General features: G+C 38.4%; 2 protein-coding genes across 8 annotated transcripts in view; one reads left to right on the top strand and one right to left on the bottom strand.

Moving 5' to 3' along the window:
* SLC4A10 (solute carrier family 4 member 10) overlaps window positions 1-4,367 on the top strand; it is a 171,441-nt gene extending 167,074 nt beyond the window's left edge. For all 7 annotated transcript variants that reach the window (XM_087920080.1, XM_087920082.1, XM_087920077.1 and 4 more), the window contains one exon: window positions 673-4,367. In XM_087920080.1, coding sequence (XP_087776206.1) covers window positions 673-739 — 67 coding nt within the window. In that variant the 3' untranslated portion in view covers window positions 740-4,367. The remainder of the gene's footprint in view (window positions 1-672) is intronic.
* Window positions 4,368-6,669: 2,302 nt separating this feature from the next.
* Window positions 6,670-12,371, bottom strand: part of DPP4 (dipeptidyl peptidase 4) — a 68,647-nt gene continuing 62,945 nt past the window's right edge. The window contains exons 24-26 of the mRNA XM_026697156.2: window positions 11,728-11,800; window positions 11,457-11,530; window positions 6,670-8,508 (exon numbers count right to left, since the gene is read on the bottom strand). Of these exons, the coding sequence (XP_026552941.1) occupies window positions 8,410-8,508; window positions 11,457-11,530; window positions 11,728-11,800 (246 nt within the window). The 3' untranslated portion in view covers window positions 6,670-8,409. The remainder of the gene's footprint in view (window positions 8,509-11,456; window positions 11,531-11,727; window positions 11,801-12,371) is intronic.

Genomic DNA, 12,371 nt, shown 5'->3' with positions numbered 1-12,371 from the left:
AAGTAGGCTTGAATTATATTATTTATTGCGCAAATACAGAATGAATAAGCTTTCAAGTAAGGCTTCCTGCTTATGTTGTGTTGTAAATATTGCACATCTATTTTTTTTTCATCCCCACTCCCAACAATATGATATTTTTTCTTAATGTTGCATTCAATTATTAAACGATAGAAAGCATTTTGCACCTGTACATATTGACTGATTGACACTTTTGATCCCACCTGTCTAACAGTCATGACAATAAATGATGATAATAATAATGCAAATAAATTGGATGAAGTTCTCTTGTTTCTGCAAATAAAATACCTTGTCCATTGTTATTTGCACGAGACATTTTCATTGCCGTTTGACCCTCATGCAATGTACTTTATCCTTTTTTTGTCCTTGTGCATGTAGATTTGTATGTCAGTTTTTTAAATATCTCTGTTGCCTCCTTCCTTATTGATCTGTGATGTTGACAGTTTTCTTTGTAATCATAATCCACAAACAGTAGTCCCATTTCTGTTCTTATATCCCAGACTGAACAGTGTAGCATGAGAGCATAGCCTGATAGCATGGGGGCCGGGGGGCCAGGGGGGGAAACGAGCTGCTTCATTTACTCAGTCCCCAAAATGAGGCATTGTGGGAATACAACTGTTCAACTTATTTCTTTCTCTCTTCTTCCCGAACTAGCACTGAAGGCCGACGAGAGAAGAAAGCTGACTCAGGGAAAGGTGTGGATCGTGAGACTTGTCTGTGACTTGCTCTTCAGTGTGTTTGTTTAAAAAAGAGAGAGAGAAATGCAGGAGTACCGCAATCATTAATGTTCCAGATTTGATTGCCCCCTTGTACATCGTGTGCATCATCTCACAGTAGCACTGGTATAATGTAAGTCGTGCAGTATGTGCTTCAGTTCATTGCCTGCTCTTTGGTTCTGGCCAAAGCAATGCAGAAAATCGGGTTAGCCAATGAAACCGTGTTAGGTCTCCACAGTTCAAACCCTTGGGATATGTGAACCAGTGTTTCCATTCCAACCTCTCTGTAGAGTTGGGCATATTTTCCTACTTTGCCTATGTGACTGATTTCGATAGCTTTTCCATACCAGAAGAAAACAAAGCAAAACAAGAACAAAAAAAACTGGAAATAATCTTTATTCCTCTGAATAAAAGATTTAGTTATTGAATCCATATTCCTACAATTGAAGAATTGTATAGTTTGGGGCCAATTGTTTCAGAAACCTAAAAGTAACAAAGAAAAATTCATTTTTAGAGCTATTTTTCAACAATAAGTGCTTTAATCCTCCAAACTGATAACATTCTAATGAGTTACCTACCCCCAAGTTTAAAATCATGGCTTGTGTGTGTGGGCGTATGATTGTATGTGTGGGTGTGTGATTTACAGGATGAGACTTATATTTGTGCAATTTCCTTGATTTAATACTGGATATTTAATATTTAAATTTATATATAACTGGAAAAATAAAACAGTATAATATAATATAAAGATATATAGAATATAGTTAACATTCTCTCATCTTGTTGGGAAAAAAAGCCACATCCATCGATGTGCACTATCCGTACAATATTTGTTGTGAATGCAAGCTGTTACTATTGTATCTTATACTGTACTGTACTAAATGTTGCAGTGGTAAGTCCAACAGCTGCATTGTGGAGATAAATAATACTTATTTTTTCCCTAACTTTCTGGATGATAATCTTTGACAGAAATTATCAGTAAAAATGATCCAGAGTAATCAATAGGGCAATTGCATCTAATTTTCCCTCAAGTGCATGCTTCCAGGCACAATCCGTCCATAGTTAAATTTTTAAGACCGATTCATTTCAGGCTAATTGTTCAAGCATGTATTTTTTTATACCAATGGGACCAAGGCGTGATTTGATTGTAATTTCATTTATTTCCCCTTGCTAATTAAGTTTGAAGTCAGACTCCTAATATGAAATAAAAGTGTTAACATTTATGGACATGGCTGTTACTGATCAGGTCTCCGTTCTGCACAAATGTATGTTCAGTCTTTCTTAATAGTTTCATGTATTTGGAATCCACACTCTTTCTGTAGAAGCCATATAATATTATTATTGTCTTGAATATTTATGATAACCAAACTACATATTTTCATCCTAGAAAACAATTTCAAGCATGTGCATGTGCTGGACAGCTCCCCATTCTTGGCCATTTTCAGCTGTGGTCAAATGCAGCCATGCCAAGTATATGGAGTCCTAGTTTTAGTAGTGTGCCTGGGCACAATTTCCTTAGGGCACTCTCACCATAATGATTCTCCCCATAGCCAAACCCATTAGTTGCTCATGTTTGGAATTTGCATAAGCAACCTGTGGTTGCATATTCGTGAAGGAGGCTGCGAGACTGGGGTTTTGTTTTTTTGTCAGTCTAGCTGGTTGGCCAATCTGTAGAAGAGAATGGTCTCATTACGTGAAGGCAGATGGCAAGAGAAAACAAATGCCCCAAGCACCTGTGAGAATGAATGTGTTGTGAGTAAAATAAAAGGGCAATATCAAACATTTTTTGAAAAAGTTTATATATTTTTTAGCTTTTTTGTGGGGAGGACATTAACAAAAGATCAGATCTTACAAGCTCACCAGTGGTTACAAGAATCAGGAAAATATACCTATAAGATTTCAACATTCAGGTTTTTTCAAGTTCCAAGTTGCCGCTAACATGGGAAGAATCCTCAGCTGAGTTCTGCTGCCAGATATAGTCACAGCTGTGAGCAGCAAGGCTTGCATAGCTAGAAGAGAATAAGGAGGCAGAATCAGTGATAAGAACTAGCCCCGATTCTTGTTTGCTAATCGGGGACCTGGAAAGATTGCAGTTGTCGAACAGACTTCTCAATTGAAATGTTGGAGTGGGTGCCATACACGAAGTTAGGTCTGTGCAAGAAACAAATGGAAATCTTTAGACGAAGCATTTGTGCCTGTTTCTCTCCAAAGGATCATAAACTTCAAAGCATATACAGTACATGATGACAGGAACACAGGACCAAAGAATAGGGATTTTTCCAGGACAGAAAAAAAGGCACAGTTCTTTTTACAATATGGAAACGGCCTTTTTTAGCATACCTTTTAAACACAGTTTGTGTATGGAAGGCTTCCTCCTTCTGTACAACCTCCCACCCCATTAGATCCACTTAACAGGACCAAGCAGCAGCAATATAGATTCTGGTCTTTCCTGTAGAACAGGGGTTGGGAACTATGTAGTCTAGACTTCAATTCCCAGAATTCCTGAGCATGGCTGGTTCAGGAATTCTGGGAGTTGAAGTCCACAAGTCATAAAGGGGCCATAATTTGCCATCCTTGTAGAACATCTGCTATGGTTGTAGTCAAATGCACCCACCAGCTTCAGTTTTTTTCTCTCTTGCCTGTTCAAGTAGGAAGTCTGTGGTGTTAATTCCACCTTGCGGATGGAAAAACCAAGCTTAAGGAGCCAAGGCCTTGCCGTAGACATTTCTCTTCTATCATCAGCTAGAAGAGAATGTATTCTTGCCTTTGGCAACAAAGTTGTAGCCTTAAGAGCCATGTGTGTCAGATTCACAGCATCCATTCAATTGCAGGAGCTTGGGAATGGCTGCACTGAGAAACGGGCCTCATCCATCTGCGCAGGCTACACTTTCGACAGTGATAGCAGAGTAAGAGTCTAGGCTACTCAATTCCATATGCCTTGTGCTTTGAACACATTATCACAGCAGCTGCTTTTGTGCCAAAAGTAGGCAAAAATTAGATATACATAATGAAAAGCATTGCTTCTGAAGTTATTTTTGATGCCCAGTATTAGCAGGCTCTCGGTGTTGTCTAAATTCCTCAAATTCATGTTATGCAAATGATAAACTTCAAAGAAAAAAAAAACCACATTGACTAAAATGTATGGATAAATTTAGATAGAAGTATGACTCTGATAAGATTAAAATGCTTTGTCATTGTGTACTGGATGATCCCTTGTAACATTCCAAGTGAGTCTCTTAATAGCCATGAAATGCAGAGTGGTCCATGAAGAGAGACTGCTGGTAATATTTTTTTTAAAATGCTAATGTGCAGAACAATCTGCTCAGCTTTCTGGACACTAAAAATTCATGGACTGAATTATTCTGCAGTATTGCTGTTCAATATTTTGGAGGGCTCTTTTTTAAAACAGATATCCTGTTTTTGTGTATCAATCTCAACATTTTCAAATCACAATAAGAGAGTAAAATGCAACTGGCAGTAGCATATTTACTTTTAATTTCCCATTTCCAGATCAAACTGCTTAATTTCTTGGATGTAATTTATTAAAATGTTTTAAGTGTAAACATGAATAGAGTATTGTTTTTTCATGACTCAAGAAATGTTATCCAGAAATAAATATTTATCCTAACTGTTCTTCCTGTTTATATTTAACATGCCTACATTTATTGCTTGTGATGCAGGCAAAGTACATTGTCATTAACCTTTTCCACAAAGACAAATAAGATTTTATACAAGGATTTATCCAACATGCACAGCTAACCAGCACTCTCTCCTGTGACCATTGCAACAGTGAGTTGGTGCTAGCTAATCCTGGTCTCAGGCCTCTCTTATAGAAAACATGCAAACTTTAGATACTGCAATTCTCTAGATCAGGATTCAAATCCTGGTCTCAGGCCTCTCTTATAGAAAACATGCAAACTTTAGATACTGCAATTCTCTAGATCAGGATTCAAATATTAACATTCTTTATTGAGCCCTGCCACAATCCCAAGAGGTTCATTGCTTTAACAGTATCTGTCAGATTTTAGCTACTCTCCAAAAAGATAATCAAGGTTATATTAGATGAGTCATTGGATGGGAGGCTACCAAGATTTTTTTTAAAAAAATTGCGACGCCAGACTACTTACATCTTGTTGTCAAGAAAACTATATGAATATATCTATAAAGCCACCAGAAATTGAGTTCAAGTTGGAGAGTTTATTTGCTATAGAGTACTATTAACCATTACTACATTGATGAATTCTACACATTTGAACGGATATGAAATTACACCAAAGCCTATTTTTGATTCTCTGTTTGCAACTCACTCTAGGATTTTTTTAAAAATGTAAGATTGTGTATATTATATCTAAATTAGGGATGAGCAATGAGAGAGGAAGACTAAAGCTTGGTTTAGACTTCTCTGATACCCCATGTATGTACTTATCATTCAGAGATGGTTGCATAGTTGTTGCATTAGCACTTCTATAAATGTTAATGTCATTTGAATGTGCCTTGCCTTCCGCCTGCCTTCCAAGAGGAAGTTGAATCAATCAATCAGCATGCAGGATTTGAATCTCCATATAGTTCAGATTTAGGAGTTGTCTAGCTGTCTCAACAATTCAGCATAAACGACAGTCGTCCACACATCCATCAGTCCCACAGCCCCAGTGATGTGTCAGGTTCCGAGTGAGTGCCAGAGCCCGACAGTAAATTCCCAGAGCCCGACAGTATGCACATCAGCATGTCTGCAACCATCTGCAACCTACACTTATCCATCAACCCCTTCTCAGCATAGGTATGTGTCGATGCCTACATGCAATTGCAGGCAAGTCTAAATCAAGCATTAAGAGGAATGGGGGTGTTAAATGTCCCTGAATTCCTATTTGTTCCCCACACAAAATGGCAAGAAACTAGGCTGCCAGAGTTTAGCAATCATGATCAGAGCAGGCTGTGGCTCCTGGGATGAAGATCGTCCTTCCTGTTCTACACAATTACAAGCATGTAGAACTGCATACCCATATATGTAGACTCTTGAGAAAAGCCAACGTGAACCCATTGGGACTAATTCCTTACATATGTATTAGATGGTGTTATTCTTGGTGGAACTAAATCCGCTCTTTTTTTTTTTTTCACTGCAAGTTTACAACTCCATTTATGTAGGAGTAAATTCGATGTGTATTTGATGGACTTAATGAATGATTGCCTGTTTCTACTTTAAAATTCAGGCATCTGAAGATTTTAAGTAGAGAGAGCAGGAGGTATTTGAAAAGTGACAATATAGGTTTGCTTCCTGGTGCAGAAACATGAGGATTGTGACACTTTATATCTGCTTTATTTAACAAGCTCCCTGCACAACTTTCACTTCGAAGAAATCAGAATACATTTTCTTTCTTTGCTGAATTTAAAATCTTTATGACATGTATCACAAAATGATTTTTGTTCTCCACATAGCTCTCCTCTCCCTTCCCTTGTCTACTTTGACTTCACACCTAATGTCACTGACAACTCATCATGCCAGAAGAAGTAAGATTTGACACTGACTTACAGAATATAAAATACTCAAGAAACTTTGTTACATGATACTAATAGGAACTGTCGCAATTATGAAAAGCTGCTAATATTCACTAAATCAATTTTTCCACTCATTAAAGAGACTCAAAGTACAATCCTATTAATTCCGCTTTTCCCAACCTGGATGCCCTCCAAATGATCTCCAACTCTCAGAAGGGAAGGGAAGCACAATTAATAAAACCATAATAAAAAGCAAATTAAAATAACATAAAATCATGATCAATTAAATTGAAACACTATGACTTGATGCCTGTTATGAAAACGTTAAAAAATGTAGGCCAGAGAATTTCCCAAAGTTTAAGACCAACATTGGATTGTACTCAAAATTGTTGCTACATTTGCGGCTGAGGCTAACAAATAAGGCCCCAATCACATTTTAGTCTTTGGTAGTAGAAAATGATTTTATTGCATTACAGTTAAAATACCAACATTTGCAATGCAATTTATTTTAACAATCTCCACAGATTCCTTTTTAACCATAGTGAACTTTTAGAGGATTGTGTTAACAAATTACATTAATCCAATATGAATTTTATGCATAGAAATGTTCTCAAACCATGTTTTGCATCCCATTCTCATAAATTATATTACTCACCATAACAGAGGAACTAGACTTTTATTGCTGTCTTCATGATTCCTATGTATGATGGGTACATATAATTATATCATACAGAGAACCAAACATGTACCACAGGTCTTAAATGTGATATTAATTCGAATGAGGTATGATTAATACAGATACTAAATATCTAATGGCTCAGATGTCGGCAATCTGGTTCCAATTTCTGTGCTAATTCTCACCCTGAGGCATGTAATCTCAGCTCCTAATTCTCAATTCTGTGGAAATCATGGGTGTTTTCTAGCGATTGTTTACAAATGTGCATTTCAGGAAGATTAGACATTCACGATCACCCAATCTGGAACCCACTGCAAGTAGTATCACTGGAAATGCTGCCTATGTGTGGGCTAATCATACAGGAAAAGCACTTTCCACTTTATTGGATATATGTTAGCGACAGGAAGTGTGAGATCATCTGGTATAGCAAGCATATAGAAAGCAGAAGGGAGAGAACTGGCTGCTTACTAGGCTCCAACAACCTTAATAAAATCCCTGAGGCACCCAGATGTAGCCACGCATACCTCCACTTTGCTTAGAGCTTGATACATAAAACAAACACCTGTTGTTTTTTTCCCAGTGTCCTGCCATTCTCAAGGTTGAAGCCTGGCATCATTCACTGAAACAGATTCATTGAAGCCCTTGGTGAGCTGGTTCTGGCCCCTGCCTCCCAACTGCCCAAAAGGAATAATTCAAGTAGCTGGTTATTTTCATCGTTATTGTCAATTGCAGCAGTTCTGGAAGTAGTCTGACTTGCTGGTTCTAGAGTGTCTCCTGGAATTTCCCCCAAATGTTCAAGATAGAAAAACCATTTTAATGTTCTTTCCCTTTCCTTTTCCACCTATTTGGAGGCATATTCCTAGAAAGCGGCCATCTTGACTTTAAAGAAGTTGGAAGCTTCTAGGGCAGGATGATCTTCCCTCTCTGTTTAAGCAAGAAGCTACTTGCAAAGCTCTCCCAGCACAGATTGATTTCCCTATATCAGCTACTGTTTATTTTGGTAGAAATCCACATATTTGTAGAGAGCTGCCATACAAGTTTACGTAAAGAAACATATGTAAAACTGGTACTTAGCGAAATGCTAACTTTTCACCTAAAATCAATACAGAGCAGAAATTAAAGAATGTTTTCCCTAGTTTGTAATGAACATCTGATGAGCCTGGATTATGCCTTGTTTCAAAAGAACAACAGGTCCATATAGAAATGATTAAGGCAGATTTCTGCACCCAAGGCAATGGTTGCTTACTGCAAGAAAACATTTTAAAAACACTATTATGCAAAAATAGTTCTTGAGGGAAAAAAAAAAAGATTGGAGCAGCTCCTGCAGGAACTAGGGAGCTCTGCAGTTCTTTGGCTTGTGCTCAGTGGATCATGTTTTCTTCATTCAAGTGTCCGCACAAATTAAATTGACTGTGTCATCCAATGAAATATGGGACAATTTACTAGAAAAGCGCTCTTAAAACTTCAGAAGTTGACCAGCTTCTCATAGATAAGGCACTCCCAACTTTATGGCAGTTTAAAACAACGTTTGATAAAATGACTCATGTGATGGTAAATATGGCTGTGGGCATGTCCTTCGATTCCATGATCTTTATCTGTATACCACTGAAAAAAGAAAAAGAAAAATATTGATTATAAGTAGCCCCTGTCACTAAACTGGAACACTGCAAGAATTCAGAACGCCTTTTGCTTTGTATCAGAGCAAATAACACAGTCTATTACTTGGGATGATAAAACATACAAGAAAAACAGCGCTTTTTATGCCACTGAAACCAGAACGTAGTGAAAACATTTGAAGAAAGTTGATTCTGTTTGTTTGTTTGTTTGTTTGTTACAGGCTAAAAATGGTAAATCTCAATTTTAATTTGCAGTAAAAATTAACGGGATTCCTTCAACTATGAATCGTTTCACATTTTGTAAATTTCACAGATAAAAAGTTCCATTGAAATCAAGGGGTCATCATATGATAATCATGATAACGGTCAACATCTAATATTTATGCATACTAAAAAGGGCAGAAGACAAGATAATACTTGAGGGTGGGGTAGGAAAAGAGGGAAAGAAAATACTGAGTTCTGACTGTTTCCTTCCGAAAGGGAAAGGGGTTAGAGAGGCTTTTCTTCCAGATACTACATGCCATAAAACCACTGCCTGAGAACTGACTGAAATCTTCTCCTTGCTGGAAACCCACTGTTGCCATATATAAGTTATGGACACAGATCTTGTAGTTTACCTTGGCCATATGAATCCTCAAAATGGAATTCCTGCCCTAAGCTTAGCATCCAGAGCAAAAAGAAACTACAACTAATCATCACTATTTTGAGCTGGGGAACTGAGCCTAGTTTTAGAAGTGTCCTATTGGGATGAGGGAAGCTAGAACTGGGTGAGGCTGCCCACCTCAACAGGTCCATGCACTATTTATGCCAGAGGCGGTGCTATACGAAGAGGCTCTTGTGCCTTTTTTCGGGTGCTATGAACTAGCATGTTTGCATTACTCACTCGGATAGGGGGAGCAGATTTGAGCTAAGAAGACCTCCAAATAAGGAGCCTCTGTGGCGCAGTGGTTAGAGTGCAGTGCTGCAGGCTACTTCTGCAGCCAGCTGCCTACAATTTGGCAGTTCAAATCCCACCAAGGCTCAAGGTTGACTCAGCCTTCCAGCCTTCTGAGGTGAGTAAAATAAGGACCCAAATTGTTGGGGGCAATATGCTAACTAGAGAGGGCTGTAAAGCACTATAAAGTGGTATATAAGTCTAAGTGCTATTGCTATTGCTAAATGGCAGTCAATTACTAAAGATTCCATGTTACTTTGCTACAGATTTTTGTAGCCCAGATCTGCTCACCCTAGATTAGACCAGAAAGAAATTTGAGAGATTATACACATTCTTTGTAGAAAAGCTGAGAGCTGGTAATACACACATGCTGTGGACGTTGGGTTAGTGTTAAACTCCAATTAGGACTGGAACAATATCTGAGAGCACTCTTACAGATAACACTACCATGGTGTAGATAGTATTAACACAACTATGCCAGAATCTAACTGAAACCCTGGCCAAATATCCCTCATCCACTTTTATGGATATATTCCTCTCTTGTGTAATGGAACATTGGTGGGTTGGATTCCAAGGAAGGAGGGGTGCATTTCAGAGGAGTAGAGACAACTCATTTCAGATATTTTGGGTGTGAGAAAGAAGATGAAGACACCCTCTTTCTCGTGGTTTTCTGAGCATAGGCTTGGATAGAGAGCAGACTGCTTTAGCTTGGCAAGATTCTGCCTATAATCATGGATCGATAAATAAATCTTCTTAGAAGAATCACTACGTATCCTTCCTTGACGCCTGACATCTGCAACTTTCAATGATAGGTAAGAACATTTGGGAGGAGATGGGATTTGCGTAACCATAGCAACAGTTTAGTTGCTCTCATCAGCAAGCCCTTTGTGTGCGTGCAGCACCCACAATCACCAAGTACCAATGTGCCCTACATTCCACAGTGCTTCACAAGCTCTCTGTTCCGCCTGGCTTCTCTTGAAAGGGCATTTGAAAGAAAAATAAATCAAGTAGCTATATTTTCTAGGGCTGTAGTTATTTAGAAGAGTATATCTCCCCCCACCCCAATTCTACTAGGATAAACATCCTGAGGAACTAACTTACAAACATCCTGAAGAACTAACTTACTTTCTGATCAACGAGTGTTCTATACATTGATCATGCTCATTATTGAACCCATTCTGAGGATGGGTAAGTTTCTTCTTGGTGAATGTATCCATCGTATATGCTCAAGTCCCCCCACCCTTACCTTAGTTAGTACCTCTCAGTAGCAGGAAAACTAAATCAGTGCTGCTTAAAAGAGGGGGGGGACGGGACCCTTTGCTATCTACCTTGTATCTTTTCCCTTCCCAAATGCTCAGAAATATATTTTTGATGCTGCTGCTGCACATAATCGGAACAAATGAAGCCAACTCCTCACTTTAAAGGAAGTGTGCATGCATCTTTTTCTTACAATGTCACATTTTGTATGATGTGTATATCTCCTTTTACGAACTTAGCCTCCTCCTCTTATACAGATAATCCTTGACTTATGGCCAGTTGCTTAGTGACCATTCAAAGTCAAACAGACACCCCCCATACGGAATTATGATCTGGTTCCAAAGTTACAATGGTCACCTGCAGTCACATGACTGCATTTTGGGTGCTTGAGAACCGGCCCACATTTATGGTCATTTGCAGCGCGAGTATGTGACTGCAATTTACAATGTTTTTGCCAAAAACTGGCATTTATTCCTGGTTCTTAGCAAAAATGCCCCATAACAAACCATGGGTTCACTTAACAACTGCAATGTTGGCTTAATGATCATGGTGATTCACTTAAGGACCACTGCAAAAAAGGTCATAAAATCAAGTCGCCATGGGACTTATAATCTGCTTTATGACTGTCAGGACTTATAATGGGCAGGCTCAATTACAGTTGTAAGTTGAGGGCTACCTCTATTCATTTCTTCACTGAGAATGCAAACCAACATGTATGCTAAGTTTCGATGAATCCCTTCACATACCATTGCTTGGAAATCCACCTGTGCGTCAACCAGAGCTTTTGAAATCTGGGCTGCTTGTTGAAAATGAACGTTATCTGGGAAGTAAGAACAGACAAACGGTCACAATAAAAGCAGACTGTTACTTAGATGGAAAGAAAGAAGGGAGAACTCATCACAGAGGTTTATTAGAGATTTACCAGATGTGAACAAGCAAGTCCTCAAGGCCGTTGCTTTTTTTGGTTTTGTTTTGTTACTAGTAGATGTATGACCAGTAAGATCTAACTCTGCTTACCGTCTGCTGTTCCATGGATCAGAAGATAGTCAACCATTTGGAAGTTTTCTGCTCTGGCCATAACTGTAGAGTTCTAAAATGTAAATGTAAACAAACAATATAATCCTCCGTGTGAGGGACTCAAATACACACTAATGTAACAAAATGCTATTTTAATTCAAAAGAAAAATACAGTCTGACTCTCTGTATGACCTTGCTATTTATTCATACAGCATTCATAAATGTGAAAACCTCTCTGCACCTGTCATGAAGATGCCCTTAAGTTGACTTCAGAAGGCAACCGATGCACCTCTTCTCTCTAAAGGGCTGCTGAGGACCGTTCACTAAGATCCAAAATTCTGCACCAGCAATGAAAATGAAAGGTTCAACTCTCATCACCAATATCCAAAGGCAGAACTCTGATGGAAAAATGACACTTCTGAATATTATTTTATCTTCTGAGAACAGAAATGGAATGGTTGTGGGTTCACTTCGAAAAGTTTATGGAAATAAGCTTTTTAACTTGCAAAACTGATGTTCTAATTACTGCACCAGGGTCTTAATGGAAAAATATAACTTCTTCATTTATCTAAATGGCTGGACAAATACCGAACATTTCTGGATAGCTAAAGGATTGCATAAAAGCCACTGCTGCTCGTGCTCTG

This window comes from Pseudonaja textilis, chromosome 1, assembly GCF_049901715.1.
Source record: "Pseudonaja textilis isolate UNSWEBS1 chromosome 1, rPseTex1.2, whole genome shotgun sequence".
Taxonomy (NCBI): domain Eukaryota; kingdom Metazoa; phylum Chordata; class Lepidosauria; order Squamata; family Elapidae; genus Pseudonaja; species Pseudonaja textilis.
Note: the sequence above shows the minus strand (reverse complement) of the source record. Positions and strands in the feature narration are given on the sequence as shown.